The 11,755-nt window shown below is 42.6% G+C and overlaps 3 protein-coding genes across 8 annotated transcripts; 1 reads left to right on the forward strand and 2 right to left on the reverse strand.

Annotated features, from left to right (window-relative positions):
* Positions 1 to 106: 106 nt before the first annotated feature.
* Positions 107 to 1,697, forward strand: LOC109854793 (splicing factor 3A subunit 2). The gene is made up of 2 exons (XM_020428249.1): positions 107 to 928; positions 1,076 to 1,697. Exons 1-2 carry the CDS (start codon positions 383 to 385, stop codon positions 1,352 to 1,354), a joined length of 825 nt encoding a protein of 274 aa, XP_020283838.1. The 5' UTR covers positions 107 to 382; the 3' UTR covers positions 1,355 to 1,697.
* On the reverse strand, positions 1,593 to 3,133 carry LOC109854863 (60S ribosomal protein L27a). The gene is made up of 6 exons (XM_020428413.1): positions 3,088 to 3,133; positions 2,724 to 2,787; positions 2,505 to 2,602; positions 2,270 to 2,419; positions 1,881 to 2,016; positions 1,593 to 1,668 (listed from the first exon to the last, which is right to left on the reverse strand). Exons 1-5 carry the CDS (start codon positions 3,088 to 3,090, stop codon positions 1,888 to 1,890), a joined length of 444 nt encoding a protein of 147 aa, XP_020284002.1. The 5' UTR covers positions 3,091 to 3,133; the 3' UTR covers positions 1,593 to 1,668; positions 1,881 to 1,887.
* Positions 3,134 to 3,275: 142 nt separating this feature from the next.
* On the reverse strand, positions 3,276 to 11,754 carry LOC109854826 (liprin-beta-2). Of its 6 annotated transcripts, XM_020428319.1 has the most exons (13): positions 11,312 to 11,754; positions 9,875 to 10,010; positions 9,518 to 9,675; positions 7,224 to 7,372; positions 6,787 to 7,135; positions 6,436 to 6,597; positions 6,195 to 6,326; positions 6,031 to 6,109; positions 5,178 to 5,473; positions 4,916 to 5,092; positions 4,444 to 4,815; positions 4,160 to 4,362; positions 3,276 to 3,947 (listed from the first exon to the last, which is right to left on the reverse strand). In XM_020428319.1, the coding sequence occupies exons 2-12, from the start codon at positions 9,999 to 10,001 to the stop codon at positions 4,204 to 4,206; spliced, it is 2,160 nt and encodes a 719-aa protein (XP_020283908.1). In that variant the 5' UTR covers positions 10,002 to 10,010; positions 11,312 to 11,754; the 3' UTR covers positions 3,276 to 3,947; positions 4,160 to 4,203. The 6 variants fall into 6 exon arrangements, with proteins under 6 accessions (XP_020283908.1, XP_020283903.1, XP_020283904.1 ...); XM_020428314.1 differs by lacking the exons at positions 9,518 to 9,675; positions 9,875 to 10,010; positions 11,312 to 11,754 and adding exons at positions 7,550 to 7,749; positions 8,323 to 9,490 and having other exon boundaries at positions 4,266 to 4,362; positions 5,938 to 6,109; XM_020428315.1 differs by lacking the exons at positions 9,518 to 9,675; positions 9,875 to 10,010; positions 11,312 to 11,754 and adding exons at positions 7,550 to 7,749; positions 8,323 to 9,488.
* Between the last annotated feature and the right edge of the window lies 1 nt (position 11,755).

Consider the following 11,755-nt stretch of genomic DNA (forward strand, 5'->3'; position numbering starts at 1 on the left):
TGACGAGCTCCAACGGCGTATCATTGGCGTAGGAAAGGTAATCCCAACCCCCTGTGTCCACGCGACGACACGGATGATTAGAATTCGATGCGAATCTCGAACGAAAGAGAGAATCGACGAATCGCGTTGATCAGTTCTCGCCGAATTGTTCAAATCGGATTGGTCGATTCTCTCTCCGTTCCGAGATTTTCAATGTTGTCGTGGAAACAAGACTTGAAGGATCGCGATATTTGTGGACAAGTAGAGAACGGAACGTCACAAGCTAACCTCCTCTTTTGTTGCGAGGTTAAGTTTTACTTGCACCGCGTCATTTCTGTATTTACGAGGGATTTCCGACTGAGGAACACATCTTCGTTCCCGTTTTCGTTCCGCGAGAAGCGCGATGGATTTTCAAAATCGTCCCGGTGGCAAAACCGGCGGGGGCGGCGTCGCTTCCTGGTCGGAGAGCAATCGCGATCGCCGGGAACGTCTACGCCAGCTCGCTCTGGAAACCATCGACCTGAACAAAGATCCCTATTTCATGAAGAATCACTTGGGCTCGTACGAATGCAAACTCTGTCTAACTCTGCACAATAACGAGGGCAGTTACTTGGCCCACACACAGGGTAAGAAGCATCAGGCTAATCTAGCGAGAAGAGCGGCCAAGGAGGCCAAGGAAGCACCGCAGACCTTGGCGCCGGAAAAGCCTCGGGTCGAACCGAAGAAGTTCGTTAAAATCGGTCGACCTGGTTATCGCGTGACCAAACAGCGCGATCCAGAATCCGGTCAGCAGAGTCTTCTGTTCCAAGTGGACTACCCGGAGGTGGCGGACAATGTGATACCGCGACACAGGTTTATGTCCGCTTACGAGCAAAGGGTTGAACCGCCTGACAGAAAATGGCAGTATCTGCTGTTCGCGGCTGAACCTTACGAAACCATAGCTTTTAAAGTAAGAAACTGTTTACTTTTTGTGTTTGTTGTTTGGTAAGTTTAGTGATGTAGGTTTATTAGAAATTATATACTCGTATCGATCAAGAACTTTATAAATGTGTACATTGTTGAATTATCTTTAAATGTTGTTTACGACAATTTGCAGGTACCTAGTAGAGAAGTAGAGAAAGCAGAAGGAAAATTTTGGACTCACTGGAACAAGGACACCAAACAATTCTTCCTGCAGTTTGCTTTCAAAAATGAGAAACCATCCGTGGGCAAAGTGCCACCACCGCCTGTTCCCTTGATAAGGCCTGGATTGGGTCCGATGGTACCCGTTCCACCACCTCCGCCCAGACCACCGATATTCAATCCGGTACCTCCGCCACCGGCTCTTTTGGCAACGGGAATGCAAATTCCTCCTCCGCCGCCTCATATAGCATAAGACAATCGGAACAAACACGATTTCCTGAATTAAAACTTTACGAATCTTTTAAATAATTTTATATATTTCAACGTGTAATTTTTTACGAAAAATTGCATTAAGATATAAAGAAATATTTGAAGAAATATTTCAAAAAAAATTGATGTGTATGACTGTGAGAAATTAGCACAAAAGGAGAAACTTGTGTACAGAGAATTAGGGAGAAAACATTTGGGGAGAGAAACAACAATACTGTATGTGTATGTTGAAAACATATTTATTATATAGCGAAAAAACATTTATTTCCATTTTGTATCCGGAGAAGTTGTAATATTCTGAAAATAAAATACACAAATTTATTAATTATTGTGATTTGATAGATTTGTGTTAAAATAATTTTGTCGAGTTATACATCAGTACAGTAACAATCAACACAGATAATATGTCCCTTATCAGTCCGCCCGTTACAATAATCATCATATATACAAACTAACTTCGCGATAATAAAGTTTATACATATATTTAAAAAAACAGATGTTAAACATACCAGATGTTTACGCACACAGGACACACGCGCCACCGACTGCTTTGATCTTATCTTCCGCCCGCTTGCTGAAGAACTTAGCTTTAACGATAACAGGTTGCTTTGGAAGGCGTCCTTTTCCCAAAAGTTTATAATAACCCTGAAAACAAAAATAGTTCATAATATCAAATTTAGTGATGCAGTTTAACAATATTTACTACAGACTTTCAATAAGTTTTTAATGATTTTGTTGATCAGATAAGCAACAATATCTACACGAATATTAGTGTTGTACGCACTTTCAGACCGCCCGTTGCAACTCATCATATGTATTGTTTGTTTTTTAGAATATCAAATATCAAGTATAAAAAAAAAAAAACATTCTTATGTACAAGCAGAAAAAGTTCACTTACTGCCTTTGTAAGATCAATGACGGGTGCCTTGTTTTCAACGTCTTTGTATTTCAACCTCGTCTGTTCGGAGACCAGAGTCCATAATTTGTCTAAATTTATGGTGGGACACCATTTTGTATTGCGTCTTAAGTGATAATTTCTCATACCAAGCTACACGGATTCAAGAGATAAAATTAGAAAAAAATGCGAAATATAAAATTCCAACGTAAAGTTCTACAAGATCCAAGTTTTTTACCTTTCCGAAATAACCGGGATGGTATTTGTCGAAGTTGATACGATGATGATGCAGACCGCCGGCATTACCACGGCCACCAGGATGTTTCCTGTGTTTGCCTGAAAAACGGAAAAGACAAGAATTATTATTAGTTGTCGAGATCGTTGTCGAGAGATGCGACATTCTCATCAAAAAATTTGTGACACGTGCGTTAGGCAACAAAAGGTGGCCGAAACTCACCGACACGACCGTGGCCGTGGCTCACATGTCCACGCAGTTTCCTCGTCTTCTTCTTATGTGTAGACTACGAGAGAGAATGAGAAGATTTAATAAATTTTAACGTCGATTAAATAAAATCACAAGTCGGGTCATTGCATTCAAGTGCCAGAACGAAACGCACTCAACAAAATTATTATTGAGGTTAGACCTCGTAAACAATGCGCACGATGTGGCATTCTCAAAGAATTTGAAGATGTAATAATTGAAGAGAAAGATTCGCGATTTATTCGCGCATATATTTTTCGCAAGCAAACCGCGAACGCAATGACGATGCTTCGGATATCGTTGGATTACGGAACAAATCTCGCAGTTCGAAGACACTCACCATCTTTGCGTGGCACCAAGAGAAGAACCGAGCCGAGAACCTGGTCGAGCAGCGCCACGAAAGCGACGAACTGTTCTATGCGCAAGCGCCGTAAAAAAAGGTGCACTCCACCAATCACAACTTTTGAATTTTGTGCGCCATACGTTCCAGTTCACGTAAGTTCAGAAAAATCAAACATACAGAGAGTGTAGATATAAATTTTGCGCTTTATTTTCAGTTCATGAAGTATCTACAATTTACTTAACATGAATCGTAGTAAAAATATTTATTCTCTAAGGCGAATGATTGTAGACTTTTATAATAGTTTATTATACGAGCTTTGGCGGTGTTGGGATGTGCGGATTGCTCGTGGCATGTGCAAATTCTCAATGTTTCGCGGATTTCGTTTGACCGACGATTAAAAGCCAATCGAAGAATATAAACGTTTTTATTTTATTTAAAAGTTGAAGCGATTTATAAAAAATATTTATAAATCGTTTGCATTAGTTTTACTTAGATGAAATAAATGTTTACACTTTTCCATTTGCCTTCAAATGATTCAATTGACTTGTAATTGATCGGGTCGAAAACGCGCTTCGATCAATCAGAGACGTTACGCGGAATTGAAGATTCTCACAATTCCTGTAAAATACGCGAAATACCATGTCACGAGTTCGCGCTAAGTAGAATTGGGATCTCATTTATTTAACTTCTGATCGAAGTGTTGTTTTACATAACTATGCAATTTACGGATAACTGGTCCCAGACAACTCGACATCCTGATGATAGAATTCTTTCATTGGGTTTTTGTTTTTCGTCGCAAATTTCTCGTCTGATTTATATGCAACCTATGACTTTTCTTTGTCCAGTATCCTCCAAATCTGAAAAAAATTACACAATTTTATTTAACCACACAGCTTAGATACACAAAATTGATGCTGTGATGAAATTTTCGGCGAAGTACAAGATTTTTCAAGAAATATCGACAGTTAACTGAAAATGAAGCGCGATGTATATATTAACTTGCAAAAAAAGGTACGTTTCCCTATAATAAATGCGGCCCTGTAATATAAATTAGTCGAGTTAGACTTACAAGTTAGTTTAGATGATTATTCGAATGAAGCTTTATAATTGTGGTTAGAATGTGGGTGAGTTCAAGTTAGGGCTGCTCGGTGTTGATGAGGGCGTTGATGGGGTACCTGGTGGTGACGCCTCCAACGGGCAAACCAAATTGCCGAAATCTACTTCGTTTTTACTCTTCTTCCGCTTCAACGTGAACTGAGATTTCTTTGGTACCTAGTTGAAAAAAAAAAATAAATAAATAAATTTGTTATTTATTATATTAAAAATTCTGACAGAAGAACAATAAAAACGGACCTTTAATCTAGCGGTGAGCGTTAACGGAACAAATCCCAGCGTGTTCTCGATTTCCCTCTTGTGCTGGACCACCTCCCTGCCTAGAATCTGATTGAAGTGCGTCGTCAGATGTCTGCGTAATAGAGTCTTTGCCGGCGGAATGCTGAGCAACGTGGCAAGCAGTTCGGATGTGAAACGATCCTCGTGTATCATCAAACCTCCGTGAACGCCGGAACCGCGCATGTTCGGCGCGTACTCGGCGAGATCCACGACGCGCAGCCACTCCATCACTCGGTGATTCGTCCAGAGAGTCACGTTGGTGCCGTCAGCGCCGTTGCCGCTCACAGATCTCCTTTCCAGATTGTCGAACTCGAAATTCAAGTCTCGCAACACCTGCGCAATTTACTTTTCATTCTATTGCTTTGGCACAATATACGAAACAATCTCTACGTCTTCTCTTTCTCTCTCTCTCTCTCTCTCTCTCTTGGAATACCTGAATACCGCGTCTTAAACTGGCCGCGTGCAACTGCGCGGTCACGCCGAGATTCAGAAGATCTTCCGTGGTTAATCTGTGCAACACTCTGCCGTCGATTTTCGCGTTGTGGAAGGCTTCTTTGTGTTGCGGCAGTCCGATATCGTCCAGCCACCGTAATACAGCAGCGTTGTCCATCTGCGCAGGATATTGGAAATAAATCTCTTTAGAATATCGAACTCTCTCGGGCAAAGCCCAAAAACGATAGCGCATTGACCGCAACCTTGTGAGAACCGAGGAATCCAGCGCCGTTGCTCCGTTCGCATTCAATGGCATAGAGTAACTTCTTTCTGTGCAGACTGTTCTTTATGTCCAGGTCTTTGTCCAGCTGCACCTGCGTGGCGTCGAGCAGCTTCGATCCGGTGGCACCCCAACGGCGCAACTCGGCCGCGTAACACTCTAAACCGAGACGCGCCAGCCAGTCGCCGATCTCCTCCATGGTGAGCTCCGCGAGCGGTTTCGATGGCGGCAATTCCACCTGCCCGCTCGCTTCGCCGATAATAGTCTTTTCTTCCTCCGCTACGAAACACCATCAATATCCAGTTACAACCACAAGTAGTTCAAGAACAAACATTGCAGACTTGTAGGTAAAATATGTACGTAATACATTAAGTAATAGAGGATGTGATTGCAAATCAGCGAACTCCACTCGCAAGTAATTATGAAAATTTATGAAAAAAATTGGCCTATTTTCAAATCACAGTACAGACTACATAGTAAAAACTACACGTAGAACATAAAAATTCCAAACTTTTGAAAAGTGAAAACTTCTGATTTTGCAACTACATCCTTCAAGTGATGACAAAAATGACCGAAATATGCATGCGCATTGATTGGTTCTGCATAAGCAAGTTATTTGCCAATTAGTTATAACCAGCATGCTGTTACTATCGAAATGAACATATGTATATATATTGCGATGTATTCATCGTTAACCAAATGTAAACGTGACACCGCATGCTTAGACAAAGATCGATCGAAACCTAGAATAGGAGCGGACAGACATCTCGCAGTGACTCCCTTAACAGCCAAGGGTACCGTTGTATGCGCTCCCAAAACTAAATTTGGAACCTTACCAAACACAACGCCCTTCTTCGACGTCGGTGGCCTAGGAAGACTACTATATTGACCGGTGTGTCTGCTGAATCTTTCGCTCTGTAAATACACAAAAGATCCCACAACATTCTCTCTTTGTAACAACAAAGAGGTTTATTTATATGTGGTTCACGCGTATACGAACATTCGATAAGAGACTCGCGCTGCGCAGCGCCAGATTCTCGTGTTCCAAACTAGCTTGTCTGAGTTTCATTTCCGACAAGGACGTGAGAAGCTCCAACTTCTGCGTCTCCAGAGCGCTTCTCGACAGAACTTCCTGTGCAAAAAAAAAAAAAAAAAAAAAAACATTAATACGTACAGAAACTTTTTATTATCAATATATTCAAGACTCCGCAGTGACATATAAAATCGCAAAAACATCTTGCCTTTTGCAACGCCTCTTCCATCTGTCTCAAAGTGTCCTTTTTCTCTTGGAGCATGTTTTCCAGTTCTTGAATCTTATTCGACTGCGCGTCAACTTGCTCGGACAAAACCGACATTTCCATGTGCAGCGCTCCGCGTTCGCTTTCCAACTTTCTCAGTCGCTCCTGAAAAGAAGAACAAAGGACGATTATTAACTCTAGTGATAGCAAGAGTTTCTTGAGACCACCGCGTCTCTATGATGACGAATGTGTTTAACGTACGAATAAGAAGAAACGGGGAAAATAATTTACACTGCGCGCAGTCGGAAGTTTTATTGGGAAAGTTCTTTTCCATGTGTATATACATTTATATACCTCGGTTTTACTATGATAACTATTCATGCACGCATTGTGTCCGCAGTGGAAATGCTGCAGCGAGCAGTAGTGATGAAGCCGATCTTTCTCGTGATGAAACAGGTCGTTGTGAGACATGGTCTTCTGATCGCGGTCCACGCGGTTGCGGAATCGTCGTCGTCTTCTGTCCAGCGAATTGCCGGATCTTCCCGGCAAGTTCACCGGCAGGGACGTCGTGCTGTTCGTTCTGCTGTCCATACCCCGCTCCTTCGCCAACATCGGACTCGGTTGCGAGTGACAGATGTGCGGGTAATAACCCACGTTCCTCGCGTGCTCCTTAACGACGTGGTGCGCGAGCTCGCCGGTGACGCTGTCGGTTTGCAACAATCAATCAAACTCGTTGACAGAATTCGCAAGCAAAACTAAAGAGAATCGAGAGATATCGAACAGACAGCGACCTTGAGCACGATGTCGCGCAGAGAGACGGGAAACTTCTCAGATGAGTAGGCGTTGCCGGACAAACGTTGGACATGCCGCCGGACACCGCGCAGATATTGGGCATACTCCCCTGAAGCGCTATCATCTTGGCATAGCCGAGCAAGCAGGTCTAAAAAAAACGATATTAATATCTCGCAGAAATCTCGCTTTCTCTCATTTCTCGCTAATTTGAATACATGAATTTGCATGTAAAAAATCCGACGATTTGAATACGTGACTCTATCCTGTACTGTTTTTTTCTTTTTTTTTATTTTAGAAGTTTGATTTCGCTATTTTACGAATCTACCTGACACAAACACTCCTGCGACCGATAGGTCGCCTGGCACGCGATCGTCGGCTCGGATGTCATGCCGCTGTCCCGCGGATAATCCTCCACGTAGTCGTTCGATGACGTGCTGCCGGACGAGTCGTAACCCTCGGAGGGCGTCCACCGACTGTTCCAGCGCTTTATGGTCGACGCCGCGTCCGACGAGTCTGATTGCGAACCTGAATTTAGATTAGAAGTTTTTTTCTTTTTTTAATCCGCGCGCGCGCGCGCGCACACGCGCGAAGAGTGTTCGAGAGAGATTATTTTTGGTTCTTTTTTTTTTTTTTTTTTTTTCATCTACGCTTCGGAGAACGAGACAAAAAAATCTGATCGACAAAAAAACGCGCCGGGGAGCGTGTTTTTCGGCAACGTGAATGTTTATCGTTTTCAAACGTAAATCGGAACAGCGTTAACTGTAAGTCGCGACTTACGAGTCAATGAACGTGCGCGAACCTCGGCGGTCAATCGCGGTCGGCGTGCTCGAGACAGTCTATTTCGAGCGGGTCATTTATTCAGGTACCATCAGAAGCATATCTCTCGCGGTGCGAGACCGGCCAGGCCGCGCGATTTTAGTATCGAAATTGCGGAAAGCCGCATCTCCGTCTGCCAAGATCGCATTATTATAAAACTACAAGCTTCAACGGCGCGTGTTCGACTTTCTTAAATCTATACGACTCGCGTCGTCGCTTTTCCGATTAAATTTTTTTCAAAATTCCCGAGAAGAGAATCCTGAACTGAAACGAGAGAAAAACCTTTCGCTCTTCCCCCATCTTCTTCTTCCATTATAGGAGCGAGATCCTTCTGTTCCCCATCGAAGCCGTCGTTCCACGCGTTTTCCATGACAAAGTTTCGCGGCGCTTCTGTTCTTCTTCTTCTTCTTCTTCAAATTACCGCGTCGGGCTGCTTTACTCGTCGAGCCTCGTGTCCAGGCAAGACGCACACATTGCAAATTTCTCGGATCAAGTTCAATTGACAACAGTTTTGTCAAAAGCCGCAAGTTTTTTTCTTCCTCGATCAAAGTCACATTTCTCGTCACTTGTTTTATTTTTTTTATTTATTTTTTTTTTTCGTGCACTTCGAGAGACTCGCTCGAAAATGAAAATTCGATTGTGTCTGGATTGCGAGATGCGTACATTCACAAAATTCCGATATCAGCGTGGCGACGCACGAGCGAAACTTATCTCGATATCGGACGGCACTCACGTCGCTACCAGCCGCAGCATCGTCTCCGTCGAAACTAAAATTAACATCACGAAATCCTTCGTGAGGAGAGGAGAGCGGACGGGAAACGTGAAGAAAGAGAGAAGACAATTTATAAATAGATTGTCGTCTCTTTTCGTCGCTCGGGGAGACAGAAGCCGTTATAGACGCTTCTTCCGTCTCTTCTCGTCTAATTAAGTTCTAAAACAAAATCAATTAACCGTACGAAGCAAAAAGCACGATGACGAAAGAAGAGAATCTCGCGCGGAGTTTAATTTTAAATTTTGTACTTACCTTCTTCGGAGGACCAAAATGACTTTGTCACAGTCAAAACTTAACGAGTAATCGTGAAATAAAAATTTCAAACCTTCGGTCAATCACGCGCTTAGAAACGTGATCCGTGCTGTTGAACGATTACGGAATCAAAACGTCCGGATGCTACACGTGGACGTGGCGTACGTGACCCGGCAATCAAAACCACACACGGATGCGAGACAATCGCACACGCGCAGATAAAACTACGTGTATAAACTGCGATGTAAACGCGGAGTCCGGATGCGAGTCCGACGACTCCGCGCACACGTGTTCGTTACGTCAACAACAACATCCGAAACGTGAAACGTTTCCGTGGAAACGCGCGTGATCGTCTCTTCCGAAGAAGCGAAAGGACGACATTTCGAGAAAAAATTTATCTCTCGCGAGAGCGGAACGCAACGGATTGCAACCTCGTATCTCTGTCTAGCTTACCGGCTGCATCCACTGCAACAGGATGTCCTCGGTGGCGGCGTCGGGCGGCAGAGGTGGTGTCGGCGCGTTCTTTATCGCCGCGACGAGATTTCTCGTCGCCTCCTTCACCGAGTTCTTCCACTCCGAACTGCTCTCGGCCGAGCTTTCGGCACAAGCACCTGTACGGTGAAAATGTGTTTTATTTTATATATTTTAATATATTCATGTTATATTTATTATATATTTGTGCTTTTTACACAAGTTTTATTGTATTATATAAAAACAAACTGTTCTCCTTTTTTTGTAATAAAAATATAAACGCCATCGCTAATATAATATTTGCGAAAGGTATTTCTCTGATGAGTTCTCTGATCGTACCGGAAATTATATCGTCCATTTGGAGCAACGCGGCCTCCAGCATCTTGCTGGCTTCACTCGAGCTTTTCACGAGGAACGACTCCGCCTGCGCCGTTGTTGTGCCGTTTCTCTCCTCACCCTTGCCCATTATTTATTGCTGCAAGAGAGAAAAAGATCTTTTTTTACCTGTGTGACCTTCCGCGTCAAACATTTAACAAAACAACACGAAGAAAATGAATTTCCCACAACTAATTAAAAACAATTAACACACTTGGTAAATAAAAACCTGATTAAAAAAAAAAAAAAACATGAAACAATTAGACTAAAATATGTAAGTGATATATAAACGATATTTAATGCAAGTGTAATTTTGACTCGACCGTCACTGTCTGGAAACACTTTTGTAAAAACCCGAGAAGTTAAAAATGAGAGAGAAACTGACGAAATGTCGGAGACGTTTCGTTTTACACCTCAACGGGTCTGCGATAAATTAATTAATTTCAGAAGAATTTTATTTGTGTGCACGCACGTGACATATTTTTTATCGGACGAAGAGATAAAAAAACAGACAGGCGGGAGAGACATCGCGACACAGTCAGTCGCGTGGCAAAAACAAACCGGGCGAGACGACGAAAGGGAGAGAGGAGTGCGAGACAGACAGAGAGAGATTAATTGTCTCCCTCACGGATACTGGATCATCTCAGTTACGATCTTACCATGTTGTTTCATGATAATCAACGCTCGGCTAATGAGTGTTACCGGACGATCGTTAGTTGCGACAATTGCGCGCCGCGAGATAACACGGCGCAAGAGAAGATCAACAGGTACTGAAGAGAGCAACGCCCAAACACCGCCACCATAACGTGTACCCTCCACCATATCTCTCTCTCTCTCTCTCTCTCTTTCTATTTCACTCCTCCTTTCTTTCTCCGTCCTCTCTGGGCTATTAACCCTTTTACACAGGGCAGGAAACTGCACTAAGTGCAAGTAAAGAATCCTGCCTTAATTTGTTTGTTTTTTTTTTTTATAAAAATTACGTAAACTTGTTTTTACATCACACAAATACCGGGGAAAAAAGTTCTTCGTATAAGAGCAAATTTTTTTACATCTGATTATATAATCATATAAATTATAATGTCAGATCACTTCTTAATATTTCGTATATAAATTATAAACAATTATTAATAACTCTAAATGTCGAAGGTGTGCAATATTTTATATACATATATATAATATTTTTTCACACGTGTGAAATGCAATTTATTTATATTGTATTATGCCGCTCTCTCTCTCTCTCTCTCTCTCCAGTGAAGTAAATATATAAATTGTGTTACGAACAACAATTTGTAAATTTTTTATAAACAAATAACTCATTTTTTACATATGCGTCCATAAAATCATTCTGTTGTTACACACATAAAATATAAACAACACTATATGTCAAAGTTGCAGATTTACCTGTGTGTGTCAGAGTTTTGGACAATCGCGTGTTCGAAAAGACAGTTCTTCCGCATCCTTCATGTAACACACACACAACAAAACAATCGTTCGATCGAGTCAATGCGAACGACTTCTTCGTCGCATCAATAAAAGTGCAGCGCGAATTGAGGTTAGCGTTTCAAAAAGACCGCAATGTTCGCGGTCAATTGTTTCGGTCGCTATTTACGACAGTCAATGTTTATTCGTAGTTGGAAATCGGCGAACAAACGAGGATCAATTGCTCGTCGACGTGTTTCGCAACGTACGACCCACGCACTCGAAACGCACACGATCCGGGATGACGTGTGCGACGAGAGAGAGATGACGACGTTTGACAAGTTGTCAGAAGTGATGCGCGCGTGGTGCCAACTTGAACTCCTCGTGACGTGAGGAGGAGGTTATGTCGTTGTCGGGGGCGAGCGG

Source organism: Pseudomyrmex gracilis, unplaced genomic scaffold (genome assembly GCF_002006095.1).
Source record: "Pseudomyrmex gracilis isolate BER0280 unplaced genomic scaffold, ASM200609v1 scaffold_74, whole genome shotgun sequence".
Classification (NCBI taxonomy): domain Eukaryota; kingdom Metazoa; phylum Arthropoda; class Insecta; order Hymenoptera; family Formicidae; genus Pseudomyrmex; species Pseudomyrmex gracilis.

What these genes read in the sequence shown, in the direction of transcription:
- LOC109854793 (XM_020428249.1), top strand. Translation starts at nt 383, where the DNA reads ATGGATTTTCAAAATCGTCCCGGTGGCAAAACCGGCGGGGGCGGCGTC. An exon ending in ACGAAACCATAGCTTTTAAA is followed by an intron (nt 929 to 1,075) that starts GTAAGAAACTGT and finishes GACAATTTGCAG; the next exon opens with GTACCTAGTAGAGAAGTAGA.
- LOC109854863 (XM_020428413.1), bottom strand. An exon ending in CCACGGCCACGGTCGTGTCG is followed by an intron (nt 2,603 to 2,723) that starts GTGAGTTTCGGC and finishes TCCGTTTTTCAG; the next exon opens with GCAAACACAGGAAACATCCT. An exon ending in ATCCCGGTTATTTCGGAAAG is followed by an intron (nt 2,420 to 2,504) that starts GTAAAAAACTTG and finishes GAATCCGTGTAG; the next exon opens with CTTGGTATGAGAAATTATCA.
- LOC109854826 (XM_020428313.1), bottom strand. Translation starts at nt 8,410, where the DNA reads ATGGAAAACGCGTGGAACGACGGCTTCGATGGGGAACAGAAGGATCTC. An exon ending in TGGAAGAGGCGTTGCAAAAG is followed by an intron (nt 6,327 to 6,435) that starts GCAAGATGTTTT and finishes TTTTTTGCACAG; the next exon opens with GAAGTTCTGTCGAGAAGCGC. An exon ending in GCGCGAGTCTCTTATCGAAT is followed by an intron (nt 6,110 to 6,194) that starts GTTCGTATACGC and finishes GTGTATTTACAG; the next exon opens with AGCGAAAGATTCAGCAGACA.